The following is a 19,125-nucleotide window of genomic DNA, read 5'->3' as shown; positions in this document are numbered from 1 at the left end:
TATAGAATGGGCTTCCCTGGTGGTTCAGACAGTACAGCGTCTGCCTGCAGTGTTGGAGACCCAGGTTCGATCCCTGGGTCAGGAAGATCCCCTGGAGAAGGAAGTGGCACCCCACTCCAATACTCTTGCCTGAAAAATCCCATGAACAGAGGAGCCTGGCAGGCTACAGTCCATGGCGTTGCAAAGAGTTGGACATGACTGAGTGACTCCACTTTCCACTATATAGAACAAGTAACTATATTAAATATCTTTTAAGAGCCTTTAATGGAAAAAAATCTGGGAAATGTGTATATATTAATAATCTGAATCACTTTGCTGTACACCTGTAACATTGCAAATCAACCTTAGAAAAAATTTTTTTTGACATTTTATTTATTTTTTTTTCCATTTATATTTATTAGCTGGAGGCTAATTACTTTACAATATTGTAGTGATTTTTGTCATACATTGACATGAATCAGCCATGGATTTACATGTATTCCCCACAATTATTGTAGAAAAATATTTTTTAAAAAAATTGAAGGGCAAAACCTTGTGAGCAGAGGATAAGAGTGAAGGACCTGAGGAATGGGAGAGATTTTCACCAGAAAGAAACTCAAAGAATGAGGGGAAAATTTGTCCCAGGAAGAAATTAGAGAGGCACTAGGGCTAGATAATTCAAGGTCATGTAGATTATTGAAAATTTATATCTTCTTGAAATTTAGTAGGAAGATATTTAAATAAAATAAGGAAGTCAGGCATGATTAGATTTGCATTAAAAAAAATTCTGTAACTTTTCTCTAGTATATGCATGAAAGTATTGGAAGAGTGAATGCAAGTAACCCTGGCAGGAGGTAATGGTATCTTGAACTAGAAGGATGGAGGTGGAGAGAAGTAAGCAGAGTGATGGTGGAACCACTGTGGAATAGTGATGGACCGAATGATAGTGAGGAAGAGTATACAGGACAATTTCAGATTTTCAGTGTGGTCTCCATTCATTTGTTTAATAAATATTACTGAAATTCTTAAAAAATAGTTGAAAACCATAATGATGCAAATATGCTAAATTCATAAGAATGTAATGAATTTTCTTTAAGTTAAGAAAAAATACAATTGAGTTACCTGTCATAAAATGTTGGAGGTAGATGTATGAATGAAACTTTGAAAAGAAGTTTATATTGAAGTTTAAGGGTTGTTCACATAAAGATGTTGAGTAAAGTAATGGGACTGGATGAGATAGCTTAGGGAGAGTGAGATGAATCTGCACCAGGCCGTGAAACCCAAATGTTTAGTTAGAAATGTGTTCTGCTGAGGAGACTGACTAGTAATGACCAGAGAAGCAGGAGAACCATGAAGACCATGAAGTGTCACAAATAGCAAAAGATGATGGGAATTCAAGATGAAACTGGTTAACCCACTAAATGTTTCTTAATACCAGAAAAATGTGAAGTGATAAGTATCCATTTAAGTTAACAAATTAGGGGTCTTCAGGAGGAACAAAAAGCCAACTGGAATGTGTTGATGAGTTAGGGAGAAGTATGAAATTGAAGTAACCAAAGTAAACAATTCTTTGGAAACCTGTTTAAGTCTGAGAAATTGTACTGTTTCAATATTTATTTTTCACTACATCTCTTCTTGACTTGAGACATGTTCTAAGTATTATTTAATGTCACTGAATTTTAACTTTTAATTTCTAGTCCCTTAAGCAAAAGCAAGTACCTAAGCATAGCACTGTATCTCTGATTTATTTAAATCTCCTATTGTGTTTATATTAAGTGTGGTTTCTCCATAAGAGTGAATGGATTAAAAAATGAAAAAAAAATGAAGGCAGAAAGAAAGAGAATGAGAAATATTAACAATGCTGGTATGTAAGATGTATTCTTGTTTTAGAACCAGTTTTAGACTATAATCTATAGTATTTCTGAGGCCTCCACATAGTGACTGTAGGGAATTGTTTGGAGTAGTGAATATTGAATAGATTTCATGGAGAACTCACTTCCTGCCTATGATACTATTTGCCAGTCTATCCCATTCCTCAACCACCTAACCACCATTCCTGTGATCAAGATGTGGATTCACCACAGCCTTACAATTTTAACATCCAGACCTTCCAACATAGCTTCTATTGAAATGCAGGACATCAGCTCTGTAGCCAGGAGTTATCCTTTCTACCTCTAGATGACTGCAATCTGAGGAATACAGATGGATCTACCCTAAGCCAACATCTGGTTACTTAATATCTCCTCTTTTAACCAAAACCTATTGTGGCAGAACACAGCTTACAGAGGTCAATGTATATAATGTACTCTCTATAATCACATGGTAGGGCTTCCCTGGTGGCTCAGTGGTAAGGAACCCGCCTCCTTATTCAGGAGACATATGAGACATGGGTTCAATCCCTGGGTCAAGAAGATCCCCTGGAGGAGGGCATGGCAACTCACTCCAGTCTTGCCTGGAGAATCCCATGGACAGAGGAGCTTGTCGGGCTACACTTCATAGGGTCACAGAGTCAGACACAACTGAAGTGACAGTATGCATGCCTCATCAGATGGTTACTGCTTGACCTTCATTTCCCCTAATTCAGCACAGAAGACCTTTCCTTGTACTATTCTTTTTTCTATTTATCTGTCTTTTTTATTCCAGAAACTTAATTGATATATCTCTATCTATATATCCAGAGTTCATGAGTGTATATCTATATATCACAGTTCATATATTTCATATGCTGAAATATAGCATAATGACTGGAACATATAAATATTTGAATATGAATCAATTTGACCTTGTTTCACTTACATCAAATACATATCTTATAGCTATGCATTAAAATCAAATTTGATGGCTCTGCGTGGTAACACTGAACAATGCTTTGGGAAATCTGGAATTGGTTGTTGACTGCTACTAACATTTTTTTATAATCTTGAGTGAATCACTTATCAACTCTAGCCATAGTTTCCTTGTAAAATCAAGGGACTAAACCACATTAACTTTATAGTCTCTACTGCTTCTTGAAATATTATTGTAGAAACAAAGTGAAAATATTCACACTTTCAATAGGCAAGAGGTTATGATAGTTGAAATTAGTAAAATGACAAAATTGACATAAAAAAATGAAAATAGTTGACAGTAATTTTTGTAGATCATAGCAATTTTTATGTTTCATCTCACTCTCATTATATTTTGTGCTTTGTTGATTTTTTTGCTATTTAAAAATCAATTTTATGCCCTTTTAAGGATGACTAACTTTAAAGCTGGTGTCCCATCTGTTTTCTCTTTGTTAGCAGACTTTTTGAGGCTACTCTGAGTTCATAAGGAAAATGATTTGCTTTGATAAAGCAGCTTTTCAAAGAGAGAAAAAATAGCCTTAGACTTTCTTTATACACTAGCTAGTGTCTAAAACCCATAAACTCATCTTAAGTACAAAAAAAAATGGTTGGTTATTTGAAAAATTGCTGTTATTAAATAAATCTCTTATCTCCAAGGCTCAACTATTTACACAGTGAAAGAATGTATTTTTGAAATCCCATGCTTCTTTTAAAAATTGTATCTAACTTGTAGGTAATGATATCCTGACCATGACTTTCCATACCAGAATTCATTTCCTGCTATGTCTCACTATTTATACTCTATGAAAGCATTTCAGAAAATCAGATGGTATATAAAAACGAATACTATTTCATCACAAGTGCCAAACTACTCTGCATACTCTGTGTTTCCACACATACTTGTTATATTATTTTGATGTAAATTCTTTGAAGGACTTTTATATAGTATTATGTCAAGCATAAAAGGTAGATGTTGTTATTTATCATGTTACTGTTCCATACATGCCCCCTGAATTTTCTTAAGTGTTATTTGCTGTGCTGTGGTTTAGTTGCTCAGTCGTGTCTGACTCTTTGTGACCCCATGGACTGCAGCCCACCAGGCTCCTCTGTCCATAGGGATTCTCCAGGAAAGAATACTGGAATGGGTTGCCATGCCCTCCTCCAGGGGACCTTCCCAACCCAGGGGTTGAATCCAGGTCTCCTTCATTGCAGGCAGATTCTTTACATCTGAGCCACCAGGGAAGCCCTAAGTGATATTTGGTCTACCTTAAATGCTGCATGTTTCTGAAGGAAAATATAGCCAAAGCTAATACAAAATGGCTAGTAAGCTAAAAATCACATTTGAATAACACCTTAAATACACAGTTTCTAATCTGGGTATGTGTGTATGTACTTATTCACTCAGCTGTGTCTGACTCTTTGCGACTCTGTGGACTGTAGCCTGCCTCCAAGCTCCTCTGTCCATGGGAATTCTCCTGGCAAGAATACTGGAGCGGCTTGCCATATCCTTCTCCAGGGCATCTTCCAAACCCAGAGATCAAACCCAGGTCTCCCGCATCACAGGTTGATTTCTTTACTGTCTGAATCAGAAGGGAAGCCCAAGAATACTGCAATGGGTAGCCTATCCCTTCTCCAAGGGATCTTCCCCACCCAGGAATCGAAGTGGGGTCTCCTGCATTGCAGACAGATTCTTTATCAGCTAGGCTGCCAAGGAATCTAAACTAAAATATTTAAATTCAAATAATGAAAGGATATTGTGAAAAATGAATCAATGAAGCCAGAGAGAAGCTTCAAGGATCTGGGATCCAGACTGTTCTTTAATTCTAACTACTTTGTCATGGCTGGGGTTTAGGGAGGGGAGCAGAAGTGAGGTAAACTATTTGTCTACATCCTGTGTCCCTTTTTCCAATATCATTCTTACCTACTTACACAGTATTCACAGTTTCTGGATACCTCCACTTCCAGTGATTTCTTTCAAACCCTTTTCTTGAGGGATAATCTGATTCATACAAATGACTAATAACCTAACTTTATACTTCAAGTTATCTGGAAACAATTTCTGCATGAAGTTTGAGTATAATTTATGTAATAAACTAAATTCAGAATTAATAAGTGAGGAATATTTAAAAAACCTAGAGGAAGGAAACAAAGGTAAGATTCTAGTATCAATAAAACAATTAGGTGGAGGGGTACTTATTTATTTTTTGACAGAGTGACATGATAGGATATATGACTTGGAATTCAAAGCCCTTATATTACTACTTGAATCCTCTTGAGTAAGCCAATTATTATTAAGAGCCTCGGTTTTCTATATATAAAATGAAAGTGAGGTATTTGAAACAAGTTTTAACGTACAATTACAAGGATAAATTAAGATATTCTATGTGAAAGCAATCTGTAACATTTAAAGTATATGACAGATGAGATGCTATAATAGCATTGTTTGTAGTAGCTCCCAAATTCTACTATATATTTCATTATGCATTGCTTTTGTTCAATCGGTCAAGCTTACTCTAAAAATAACCTGCTTTATATTATAAAACACCACATGAACAATGTAAAATTCCTGAATTTTTATTTTGCTTCCTTTTTTTTTCATTAAAAAACTTTTTATTTTGTATTGGGGTATAGTTGATTAAAAATGTTGTGATAGTTTCAGGTGAATACTGAAGGGACTCAGCCATACATATACATGGATATATATATTTTACTTCCTTTCTCATGTTATCTCATAGATTAGATAAGTAATGGCTTACTTTTAGGAGTCTCCCAGCAGAGCTTATGGGCTAAAATATCTCATAAGATAGAATTATTTAAGCAAAGCATTTAGGACTCTCATTATTTAATCAGTATGATTATATTATGCATATATATATGTACTAGAATACAAGAGAAACAATAGGCTAGATTCTTAATTATATTATATATGTATATTTATTGGATACAAGAAATATTTCCATCTTGTAAATCTCTAGCAAATGGCTATAAAGCCTTTGAATTTTTCACGAAAAAGACATTGTGAATAAAAATATTTTTGTGATTTGCTAATAACTACTTTCAAGAAACACTGCACTACCTGAAGACCTAAATAGATATTTATCCAGAGAAGACATACAGAGGCCAATAGACACATGAAAAGATGCTCATCACCATTAATTATTAGAGACATGCAAATCAAAACTATGAGGAGGTACCAACTTACACCAGTCAGAATAGCCATTATTAAAATGTCTACAAATAAATGCTGGAGAGGATGTGGAGAAAAGGGACCTACAGGTAAATTGGCACAACCACTGTGGAAAACAGCATGGAAGTTCCTCAAAAAGACTAAAAATAGGGTAGCCATATGATTCAGCAGTCCCACTGCTGGGCATAAATCCAAACAAAGCTATAATTTGTAAAGATACCTGCACCCTGAGGCTCACTGCCACACTATTTACAATAACCAGGCCATGGAAACAACCAAATGTCCCTCAACAGAGGAGTGGATAAAGAAGGTATGGTGCATAAACACAATGGAATACTGCTCAGCCATAAAATGAATAAAATACTGCCATTGCAGCAACATGGATGTGCCTAGAGATTATCACAAGAAGTGAAGTAAGCCACAAAGAGAAATACCATATGATCTCACTTATATGTGGACTCTGAAATAAAACACAAATGAACATTTTTATGGAACAGAAACAGATTCACAGATATAGAGAACAGATTTGTGGTTGTCAGGGGGAAGAGAGGTGAGGAAGGGAAGGATTGGGAGTTTGGGATTAGAAGGTGCAAACTATTCTATATAGGATTGATTTAAACAATAATGTCCTACCCGTCCAACTCAGGACCCTATATGCAATATCCTGTGATAAAATGGGGAAAAAGAATATGAAAAAAAGAATATATATAATAATTAAATTGTTATACAGCAGAAATTAACACAACATTGTTAACCTACTATATTTCAATAAAATTTTAAATAAAAGAGTGTCATCTAATATGTGCCAGATATTGGGCATCTGCCTATCTAAACAAGAGATTCATTTTTCATGCTGTTGTAGTTAAACCACAGTAACTGTCCACTATATTGCATTCCTATGCAAACACATAAAAATTATTTCCTACTCCTTTCCCTTAGACATATAAAATTAGCTTAAACACTCACTTAGTCATTTATTTAGAAATCACACTTTTCTGGAATATCAGTTGTGCTGAATTATACTTTATTAGGTTTCTTGAATTGAATCCTTAATCATTCACCTTTATTGCTACTATAAGCAGCGATTGTTTGAAATTCTCATTTAAACAAACATTTTACTAAAAAGAATTATTTACACTGAATGGGTTACAACACACACAGATTAGTTCTAAAGACGACTCACTGCTGTTCCTCAGAATTTTGTTCTTTCCAGAGTTCACTTACTCTAGTTATAAATAGAACAGCCCTACTGGCTTGTGGGAAAACTGTTGCATGCTTTCGCTTTTCTCAGGAGAGGTGGATGCCTTGGTCATCCTCTCTCAGGAACTGGGCCTTTAGCTGACCTTATTAACATTCACCTTGCTTATCTTATACATGTCCTGTAACCCTGGTTGAATCCTAAATGCCCACCAGGAGGATTTAGTTTCCCCTAAGGAATTTAGGAGTGAGACTGAGCCAGAAGAAGTAATTTAACTCCAGACAATTTCCTCTTGGTAATTTGTGCTATCTGAAAAAAGTAGGTCTTGTCTGCCAGAACCTTTGAATGTTTCTTTTTGGTTATTACTTCAACTTATGACAAAGCTTCCTGCTTGCAAAGCAGTTACTACTTCTCTATACAATCTCTCTGTGGTAGAGTGTTTCTAGACCTTTAAGAAAAACTCTTCTTTATCACTGAAAACAGATTCCACATCTAAGGGTAAAAACAGATGCAGCAATATGCCAACACTTCTGCAGAGAAATGTCCTGTATTTATAACTGCTTTAAAAATCCTATTCCTCAGTGATGACAGGAAAAGGAAAGTTGTTTTTAATAAATATGGCTTGAGTTTATACTGACATTTAAGTGGTTGTTATTGACAAAGAGGCACATTTCAGGTCTACTGATTTATCCCATGCTAATATATTATGTAGTGAAAAATCAAAATTTGCTTTTTAAGTAGTTCATGACATTCCATTAGCATTCTTCCGTGTGGAGAAAGTTACTTTTTAAGACAAAACCTTTGGATTTTATGCACCATGCTGTGTTTTTTATTGTTGTCGTTGAGCAAGATTTATATTTATACATGTTTCCAATGTTTATTAGTACATTGCATTGGGTTAGTAAATGAGTTAATATTTTTTTTAAAAGATTGTTAATTGTAAAGGCCCAGAAGAGTGTCCAGTGTATAATAAGTATTATATGTGTTTGTGAAGTAAAAATTACAAAAGCTTAATTTCACTCTCCTAGGGGCTGTAAATGATTTTTTAAAAAAGGATAGTAATATATGTATATGACCTTTATTTTCAGAGATACTGCATTGGTCACTTTTATTTGCCTGATTTAGAGAAGCATTATTGCTCAGGCCAGAAATTCTCAACTGGGGACAGTTATACCTTTCAGGAGACATTTGGCACTGTCTGGAGACATTTCTGTTTGTCGTAACTGGGTGCAGGTGTACCTGGCATCTACAAGTAGAGGCAAAGGTTGGTGATAAGCAGGCTGTAATTCACGGGGCAGTCCCCTACAACAAAAAAATATATAATCCCCAGTGTAAATAGTGCTGAGGCTGAGAAACCCATGGCTTAGAGCTTGAGTTCTAATTCACATTATGCTATCCACTAAATCCTGGAATCCTGGTAGGATTGAAGTGTAAGAGTTTCAGTTTCTTTGTCATTAAATGGGTATTAAAAAATAATAGAGATTGAAAGTTATTAATACATGAAACATACCACATAACTTGGCACATTGTAAATGGTCACTCAATCTTAGCTGTTATTATAAATAAGATCTGAGGTAAAGCGATTTATCTGCTGTCTAATCATTTTTCTAAATCTAATTATCTGCTCTCTTGAGTTCAGTATATTTAAGAATTCTTTCCCACCTTAGATCTTTTCACTCTCAGGCGTCAATAGACAACTAGGCCTTGAAAGCATTCATCACTGCCTTACTGCGTTTTTGTTGTTGTACATTAATTTTGTTCTGTCTTGTCCAAGATTCAGAGCTTGCTTCGAATTTCATAAAAGGCAAATAATGCTTTCTCAAGAATGTGAATCCTACAATTGTCTTTTCCTTGGCTTCATTTTAATTCACTATATACAACTCAGTTCTCTAATAGGCTCAGGGTTAAGTCAACTGTGGACTTCATTAAAACTAAACTAGAAACTAGCATGATTGAGTTCTACCAAGAAAGGTTTTCATCTCCTTAAAGAGTAGAGTCCATAGATAGTAGTACAGCATTTGTTTGGAACAATATAGAACCCATCCTCTGAAAGTTGGACAAGAGAGTTTCCTTTAAGGTGCATGCATCGATGGGAAGGGGACTGTGTACAGAATGTGTTAAGTGTTAGTCACTCAGTTGTGCCTGACTCTTTGAGACCACAAGGACTGCAGCCCAGCAGGCTCCTCTGTCCATAGGATTTTCCAGGCAAGGATACTGGAGTGGTTTGCCATTTCCTTACCCAATGTACAGAATACTTCCTTTTAATTCTTCTCTAAAATGTGCCACAATGTTGATTTATCTTTTATTTAAGAGAACCTATAAACATTACTAAAGAAAGGATGTGACAGAGATCTCTATGTCTGTCTCCAGGGATTAATGAATAGAAAGAAAATAATAGTGAAGATCAAGTTTAGATTGAAGACACAATGAGGAAACTCAATACACACCATTAAAGGTGTTGAAGTATTCCAGTTTGTATTTTAGAAGCAAATTTGCTCACACTTTGGGTAAAAAGGGATTTATAGGCAAAATTTATTTTATATATATGTAAATATGTATATTTACAGTAACAAAAATGGAGATTATTACATTTAACACTTATTTACAGATTTTAATATTTTACTCAATGAGCAATAATATTGTACATGTCTTTATTCAAAGCACTCTTCATATATGTAATCATATTTTACAATGCATAGAGATGGCTTCTTGATATCACTGTATTAAAAGTTTATATTATTCTGCCTGTAGATTTATGTATTGATATATTTTAGTAATTAAGAGAATATGTTACTGTAGAGTGTTCTGTCATTTATTCTGCTGCCTCAACTCATGCCTTCATCATTTATTTTCTGCACTAATGAAGTGACCTGTTTCAATTAATCTGCAGGTTACAAGACCTGTGTCAAATGGGTCTCAGTCATCTGTTGTATCTATGTTTTAAGTAACATTGCTACCACTACTCAAGCATCAAAATTTATTCTTTTTATAAATTAAACTAGATTCTGATAATTCTCTTTTTATTTCTGAATCCAAAATGTTTGCATAAATGGAAGATAAAGACATTGAGTTAAAGAGATTTTATTTGGAGTATTTCCATAACCCAGGTTTTGTCTAAGGAAATGTCTCTATGTGTCATGTTGTCACATGGAGAAGAGAGAGCTTAAGAAGTGCTACTGTGCAATAACTCCTTTTTAATTCATTTTCTACAGTATTGAAAAAGTGTACTGCAAGAGATTTTTTTCCAGTTGCTTTGATATCTAGTGCTTTAGATATGATGTCATGTTGCTTTTGTGGCTATGAAAGGTTTGTTATTTCTTCCAAGTATATTTTATAGTAACATATATGTCTTGCTTTTTATTGGGGAAAGTACAACTAAAGAGGAGTTGAAGCTACAAAAACATCCCTGAAAAGTTGACATTCCCCACTGCTTTCAAGAAAGGAAGCAAAATATATACTACCAGTGCTTGGTAGTTTATGATTCAGGTAATATATCAGTTTATAAAGATCAAAGTAATCAGCTTATCTACTAGAGAAAAATGTCAAGAGAAAGAAAATTTCATATTAGATGTGTTTTTCCTTACTGATTTCATATTAGATGTGTTTTTCCTTACTGATAAAATATGATTGTCGATTCTTCTCTGGACTACATAATTATCAGGGAGTTATTGGTAAATGCCAGACACTATTGGGAGCAGTGGATTCAGCATTAAACAAGGCAAGCAATGTCCCTGACCTTATGAAACTTTTATTTTAGTTGGCTTGGGTATAGAAGTAAGTAGGCATCAAAGTGTCTATTCTTGAATGTAAAACATACAGTATTCTGCATTGTAAGTTTTACTTCCTTGATTGAGAAGCTCATTAGTAGGAAACCATAAACCTTATTTAGGAGGCAAGTTCTCAGTATCAGTTACCCAAGAGTTACTCATGCTACAAGAACTCTGACCAGTGATAATTTTGGCTCACTTTAACATACTTTCATAAACATATGTTATTTACAGTCAAATTATGCTATTTTCAATCACCTTTATGATTTGTTGAAATACTATTTAATATTAGCCATTTTTCTAATTAATACCTTTTTTCTAGATAGTTATTAGGAATTATTTTAAGTATTTATTTTCCTTCAGGAACAATTCTAGTTGTAAAACAATATTTTGGATAAAATAGAGAACATTTGCAGAAAAGTATGTCTTAAGATAAAATAACCAGTCATGTGCTATGTTTTAATCTATGTGATAAATTAGGAAGTCATTACCTTATAACATTTTGGCAATTACCAGTATAGGTCACACACATGAAAAAAAATTCAGAAAAAAATAAAAAATTAATTGCTGATTGAAGCATGACTCCCCGCCTTGTTAATTCTATCATCATGACATCCTGTCACAGTGAAAACTGGGCTATGCACATTGGCATAACTACTGTATGTCCACATTGTATCAGATATCAGACAATGTTTAAATGTAATAAAAACCCCTAAAGTCAGGATAAATCTTACAGTTACTGCTTTCAACCATGTTGTAGTGGAGTACATGTGGATTTTTATCATAGCTTCATATTGTCCTTTCTTCATTGAAGTTATATGCAGTGTTTGCACTACATGTATTAAGTTACCAATGATAATATTTTCAAAAAGTTTTTACTATGATTTGGTTTTATAGCAAATATTATTTTGTATGTAACTGTTATTAGTGAAAAATGTAACACTGTTGCCTTCAATTCCATATTCTCTCTAAATTAAAAACCAAATGCTTTATCAAAAGAAAGAATATACTCACACATAAATGAAGTTGTATCATTGAAAGAAATGCAAAAGGACTATCTATCAAACCTAAGAAAGGAAAGTGGAGAAAGAAGAAATTGGAATGAGAGGCTGGTGTGACTGATAAATGGCTCACACCATTAATAAAGAAGGAGTGGTTTTTGTTTGTTCTTAATTAGCATCATAAGATTTTTCTTTCTTAGTGGTATGTAAAATAATCATGTGTTTTAAAATCAGTCACTGTGAATTCAGTGAAATGCAGATTATATGCTCTACTGATGAAATGAGAGGAAAAAAATATAGGGAAGTAAAGAACAGATTTTAGTATCATCTTCAACATTGACTTATTAATCACTAAATTTACCATCCATTCATCTTCTATTATGAACTCTAAGGAAAGGTAATAAAATAACTGTTTGGGAACTAAATTGTCTAAAACTTAACATAATTATATTAGCTTGTGGAAATTTAATTTCTCTTTTGCAAAAGATGTGGCTAGGTATATGCACTGCAAGTTCCCTCTGGGCAGCATGATCCCTCTGAATCACTGCAGCTAAATGTGTGTGTGTGTGTGTAGCTAGGAATGTTAATTAGTCAAAGTGATGATGGCTTCATAAGTAAATTAGGGCTCAAAGTAGAGATCAGGCTTGGAGAAATGGCTTTCTAGGGAACAATGAAAAGTTGGGTACTTAAAAACTATGCCATTTAGAGGTCAAGTACACAGAGATTTTCACTGGCCCTTCAGCATATTTTGTACCAGCCTCTTGCCTTGTGCCCTATTTTCCTCTCTCAACTCTTCTCCACTCTCCCCACCTTCCTTTAGCAATAATAAATCCTTCATTTGTGCCCCGGAGCAGGAACCCAGCTAGTCAGTTTCTAGCTCAGTATATTTTTTCTAAACCAAGACTGTGCTTTCTTCAAGAGGAATTCTGGTACCAGCTTGTAATCTTTGCTTCCCCTACCACATGATCTGATAAGCTATGTCTTATTCCTATCATTAGAGAGTAAACTTCTTGAGAAGTGAGAAAGAAGATGGATGTATACTCATGGACCCGATTTTGATTAATAAAATGCATCCAAAAGTCTAAATGAAATACGTGCTGAGATTTCTTGTAAGTGTTCTCTGTAGGTCAATGGAGTGACCTTTCATTAGTTTCTTAAATGTTTAGATTATCACTCTGCTGATACAAATTACTATATTGATGACTCTAAAACTCTGAGCATACACTCAAATAAATATAGCATATTAAATCCAATGAAAGATGTGAAGCTTCATATATGGATGTTCATTACTTATTAAGATAACATGTATTCTCTGAGAAAACTGAATAAATTTAAATTTAAATTTAGGAAATTATGTAAGCAAATTTCAAAATGCCTTTTTGTTCAACTCTGAAGCGAAATGAGCTATCAAGCTGTTAAATGACATCAAGAAACCTTAAATGCATATTGTGTGAACAAAGTCAATCTGAAAAGACTACATACTGTGTAAGTCCACGTACATGACATTCTGAAAAAACAAAACTATGGAGACAGTGGTTGCCAGTGGTATGAGGAGGAGGGGAGAGGTGGGTAGGCAGAGCACAGGGGATTTTTCGGGTGGTGAAAATACTCTGTATGATAATAATGGTTATATGTCATTATAAACATGTCCAAACTCATAGAATGTAGTACTCCAAGAGTGGACCTTAAGGTAAGCTGTGAACTTTGGGTGATTATTATGTAGGTTCACCATTGGTAAAAAGTAACACCATTATGTTGCTAATAAGGAAAGTTATGAATGTGTTGAGGGCAAAGGGTGTATAAAAAATCTCTAATACCTTCCTCTCAGTATTGTTGCCAACTTAAAACTGCCGTTTAAACAAGTATTTTAATAAATGCTTCTTCGAGTCAAGATAGTTAATAGTGGTTAAATCATTCATTTGACCACTATTTATAGTAGGATTGTGCTGGGAAATGTAATCTAATGGAAAAGAGAAGAGAAGTCTATTGGTGTTTTTCAAAGCCTGGTTGAAAACTTAGGGTTTTGGAAGCAATTGTGAAAACAACACTCTGTATTCTGTGTGTATGCTGTGAACGTACTTTTTTAAAGGCATCTTTTCTTTTCCATGTCTTTACCACAGGCTACATATCGAAATCGAATTGTGAGCCAAAATCTCAGCACAAGGGACAGAAAAATAATGCATACTCCCACCGAGGACCATTTTAGATGCCCAGCAGCGGACCAGACAAGCCCCTACAAAAGCAAGGCCTGCCAACTCCCCAGTTTATGTCTAAGCAGTTTTTTGAAGGACAAAGAACTAGTCGAAGTTATCAAACACTCAAGAGGAACTTATGAAACCCTCACATCAGAAGTCACCCAGAATTTACGGGCCACCGTAGGGCAGAACTCTGTGAAGCCAACAGCTAAGACAGAAGGGCTCGCCACGCTCTCGGAGAAACCAAAGGACCAAGCGGCTGCCGCCCGGCAGCATTCAACCTTTACAGGAAGGTTTGGACAGCCGCCGAGAGGGCCAATCTCTTTACACATGTACAGTAGGAAGAATGTTTTCCTCCATCACAATTTACACTCAGCTGAGCTGCAGACTCTGGGCCAGCAGGACGGGTCATGAAATCACCCTATTCCTGTCTCTGGGTAGGATAAGATGGTTAGTGTTTCTCGTGCATAGCTCATGTTTAAATTTTCATGTATTTCTTATTACTTTTTAGTTTTAGTTATAAACAAAGAATTTTACTTTTCTTTTTTTTTTTTAGAATGAGGGTTCAAGCATGTTAATTGAATTAGGTTTAATAGCTTTGGAGACTTTATTATCTATATGTAAAATAAATGAAACCATCTCGCTGTTTTATACAGGCCATAAAATTTATCTTTTATCTTCATCAGTCACTGATATGCATTGAAGTTTCAGAAGGTAATATCAAATAGCACTCTGTTCACTTAATGGTGTTACTGTGAAAATAGATGTGAGGAATAAATAGATAAAGGAACTGTGAGAAATTTTAAATTACATAGTTAATAGAAAGAGAAAAGGAGGGATTTTAAAGTGTTATATTTGGTAGTGTATTTATTTAAGAATGAAGCTTACTTGCATGTAACCCAGAGATAACGTTTGTCTCTCTATTACATACAGTCAAGCTTATCTTGCCATACGATTAAGGGGGAAATAGTATTTCTTTTATCCTCTAAATGTTTAGTTCATACTAGTTCACAAAGGATTTCAGACTGAGTAATTGCTAGCCAAATAGAGGATGACAGTTCTGATCTTCGAAAAAATTTGCTTTTAGATTTTGCTATTGATGTTGAAGTACTATGACATAAGATACTGAGGTGGGAATGTTGGCTAAATTTTGTCAAATGATGCAGAAAGCATGACATGCTACACTCTTTGAGTCACTGTCTTGGTTCTATCACCTTAGTTTTTTACAATGTGAGGAAAGGAATACTCTAAGAAAATTATTTTACTTCACCTTCCTTGTATTAGTGTATTTTTCACTTAATTTTTAATCTGTGTCCAGTTTTGCTTTATATACATTAACCCATATCAAGGCCCACATGATGAATTGAGGAATAGAAAGTCAGTTTCTTGGCAGCCCAGTTTACACTATTTTGAATATTCAGTCATCTAGATTTACAGGAAAAAGTAAAATATATGCAAACTTTGGTGATTTGATCTTAGAAATAAATCTCTAACAGGAATACTGAACTCATTTGATGGCAAATATGTCTCTTTAACAAACAAGGTGTAATGTTTTATATGCAGCTGCACATGAGATAAATAATTCCTTTATGTTTAATTAATAGAGCTATATAAATAAATTAATAAATAATTTTTAAATGACCAATAGGAATCAGGGCAGCAGTTTTCTTACACAAAGCTAAAAGCTAATTACTGAATCCATAGTAGGCATAGTTTATGTAAATTGAAATTGTCATACCTACTGCATGATCTGACTCCTTTGCATTCTAACAGATAGAATTTATGAAATGAATAAAGGGAAACTGGGATAGCCATTTTAGCATGGCAGCTGACTAACCTGCTAAAATTAAAGCTATGCTGAAATGCTTCTCCTAAAGCAAAAGTGTATTTGAGCTCTGTGCTTTGGGGAAAAGGCATTAGATACCCCCCTGCTAGCTTTAACTATTAAATTCTGACCACTTTTCAAACTTTGATTAGAATTGATAAGAGTAAAGAGTTTAGTGGATACACTGTACTTATAATTTTGGTTTTCCGAAGGAGAACACATGTGCATCTAAGACAAATGTTTGCCAAATGTTTTCTTTCTTTGTGTATTTGTAATTCTGCCAAAAGAGAATAATGCACACTGCAATTTGCTTGGCTTAATGACACCGCAATCTAAAATTCCCACTATACTTTACACGTTATAATAATTCATTCAGATAGGCATTTTGGGCTGAACGGTATTTATGAAATGATAGAAAAATTATGATTATTAATTGTGGAATTCAGCTTCATTTGTCCTGAAAGTTGGTGTGTGTTACTTGAGTATTTGAAGTCTGTAAATAAATTAGCACGGTAAAATAATCAAGGATTTTTTCCCAGGATATGGAAGAACAATGTATCACAAATAATGTTTTTGATTTGGACTTTTGGAGTTTATAGTTTTGCTTTCCTGGAAGATAGACTTTTGAATTATACTTTGTAAAAAAAATAATCTATTTAAGAAAATCTGTCATTTAATAGACATTTTAAGAGATGTTTTAAATGCTAGTATTTTCTTGAAAAACCTTTTTTAAAGCTGAAACATTCAAAAAGAAAACTTGGATTAAACAGTTCAATTTTAAAAGGAAGGATATTTTTTGGAAATATCATCTTAAAGCTGTTTTGTATTAGTATTTTCAGCATTGTTATAATATTATTTGTAATACTAAGTGTAACTCAGGCCTGGAGAAGTTGTAAGCCCACTATTGCTAATGTACATCAGTAACTGTAAAACAGGGGATCTTTGTAAGTTTCTCTTGTGTATATAGAGTACTCACATGGGCATTCTTTCAACAAATTGATTTCTTTGTACTAAAATCTCTAGTTTTCTAAGACAGTTCCATGTATAAAAATGATTTATACATTTCTCCAAGGCAGTACATATCCAAAGACATGACACCAGGGGGAAAAAGTGCTTGTTTTTCTGACGGAAGCAGTTGTCTTTTCTTTCCCTTTCTTCTTCTGTGCATGTGTATGTGTAGCTAAGCCTAAGTAACTCTGTAAAATTTCTGCTGCAGATTTTCTCCTCTGAATTTAGAATGTGTTTTAAAGGACGCTTAAGAAGAGATAGTCCTTGAGAAAAAGCTGTTTCCACCTGAAATAAACTGTCTTCGTTTTTTAAATCATTGGAACATGCAACTATATTTCTATGAACTCAGTGATTTTGTTCAAATCATTTTATATGCGCTCTCAAACTGCATTTTCTTATTTGAAGCACCACAATCCTCGTGCAGGTGACACCGTGAAACTGTAGCTGCAGTGTTAAAGTTGGGAACCTATCAATATCAGTAATGCTCAGGGTGAGGACATAGGGCCACACATCATTTAAGTTGTTTTGTTTTTTATTGGTTGACATATAAATAAAACAGCCAGCCACTAATCAGCAATAAACATTTGTAGACGTGCTCATATTTACTTAAAATGTTTACAAAGATTTTCCTAATTAATGTGGGTTGATGACCTGTGTTTTACACCTTGTATTTTACAAGATTTCATCCTAGCCTGTTGTCATTAATTTTCTGAGTGTTACTGAATTCAAAGTAATTAATTGAATTCAAAGAAAACTTCACATTTTGTTCCCCTTATCTCATATGTGTTTCATAGGGATACTGCTTCCCCTAAAAAGAGTTAAGATTTTCTTTTTATTATCATGTATTTAATGACCACATCCCCAAGATTAGTGATCATAGTCCACTAGTCCTCCCAAGACCTTTCTTAACACCTTAGTTACCAATAGAATAGCAGGAGCAGTCTGGTGAGTACAATTTCTCCACAATTACCCACATCCATTATCACTTTTCTCATTTTTAAGAAGTAATAACCCATTGTTGTGGGTAACCTGGAATACTAGGTGTAGTCTTACAAACTTTATTTTGTTCCGTATTTCTACTTTCAAAACTTTAGATTCCAAATATCTACAGAAGTAGACAGTGCTTCAAAACAGCACTTACAACTCCACTAAATCACCGTGTAGGTCAGTGAGGAGAAAGAAAGGAAGATGACTGTTGAAGTACAGTGTATGATTGCCCTTCTCATCCCTAAATCACACTCCCCATAACCTGAGACTTTTCCTTGGTGATATATCTGTTTAAATATAGCATTGATTCATTTATCCTAGTATTTTGATTGCATTCTGTGACTTGACTCTATTTAGGCCTTATTAGGTTTTTATTAGTAGTATATTTTTTTAACCCCAAGAATTAATTCAATCAGAGATAAAATTTCTTTGGTAATTTACTCCTCCTAGAATGGAAACTTTTTTCCCTTGTTCTTTTTCCATGTGCTAATTTTATCATGCCAACACTAGGCTATGTCTACATACCTAGCAGGGATTATAGAAAATATGAACAATCTGGGTTCTTATAAAAAGCTGAATTGCACCATAGTCTAAAAGAAAACAGACAGCTACCAACCAACTAAACAAAGAATCCCACTTCTCAAACATTATACATTATTTAAGCATTAGTCACTCAGTTGTATCCGACTTTTTGTGACCGCATGAACTGCAGCCCACCGGGCTCCTCTGTCCATGGGATTTCCCAGGCAAGGATAATGGAGTGGATTGTCATAGCCTTTTCCAGGGAATCCTCCAGACCCAGAGACTGAACCTGGGTATCCTGTATTGCAGGCAAATTCTTTACCATCTAAGTCACCAGGGAAATTTCCTAACATTATACATTAGCAGTGCCAAATTTTTATTTTTTATATCTCAATTTGTGTCAAGTTCTTTAACCAATAGTTAGAACCATAAGCATATCTACCAACTTTTTTCTTTTTTTACAATAAATTTGATCTTGCTCAGAACCCGCTTGCTCAGTACCAAGTAGTTTAGCCCAGGAGTATTTGTCAAAGATACCATTTCCCAGGTGTGTTGCCTATGAAAAAAGAATGAAGGCAGTTCATTTCAGACCTGAAAAATTTCCCATAGAAATTAAAACAATGAAAATTCT

General features: G+C 34.5%; 1 protein-coding gene across 4 annotated transcripts in view; it reads left to right on the top strand.

Annotated features, from left to right (window-relative positions):
* CCSER1 (coiled-coil serine rich protein 1) overlaps positions 1–17,298 on the top strand; it is a 1,392,355-nt gene extending 1,375,057 nt beyond the window's left edge. For all 4 annotated transcript variants that reach the window (XM_043871183.1, XM_043871185.1, XM_043871184.1 and 1 more), the window contains one exon: positions 14,078–17,298. In XM_043871183.1, the coding sequence (XP_043727118.1) occupies positions 14,078–14,566 (489 nt within the window). In that variant the 3' untranslated portion in view covers positions 14,567–17,298. The remainder of the gene's footprint in view (positions 1–14,077) is intronic.
* The last annotated feature ends 1,827 nt before the right edge of the window (positions 17,299–19,125 follow it).

This window comes from Cervus elaphus, chromosome 17 (genome assembly GCF_910594005.1).
Source record: "Cervus elaphus chromosome 17, mCerEla1.1, whole genome shotgun sequence".
Lineage (NCBI taxonomy): Eukaryota > Metazoa > Chordata > Mammalia > Artiodactyla > Cervidae > Cervus > Cervus elaphus.
Note: the sequence above shows the minus strand (reverse complement) of the source record. Positions and strands in the feature narration are given on the sequence as shown.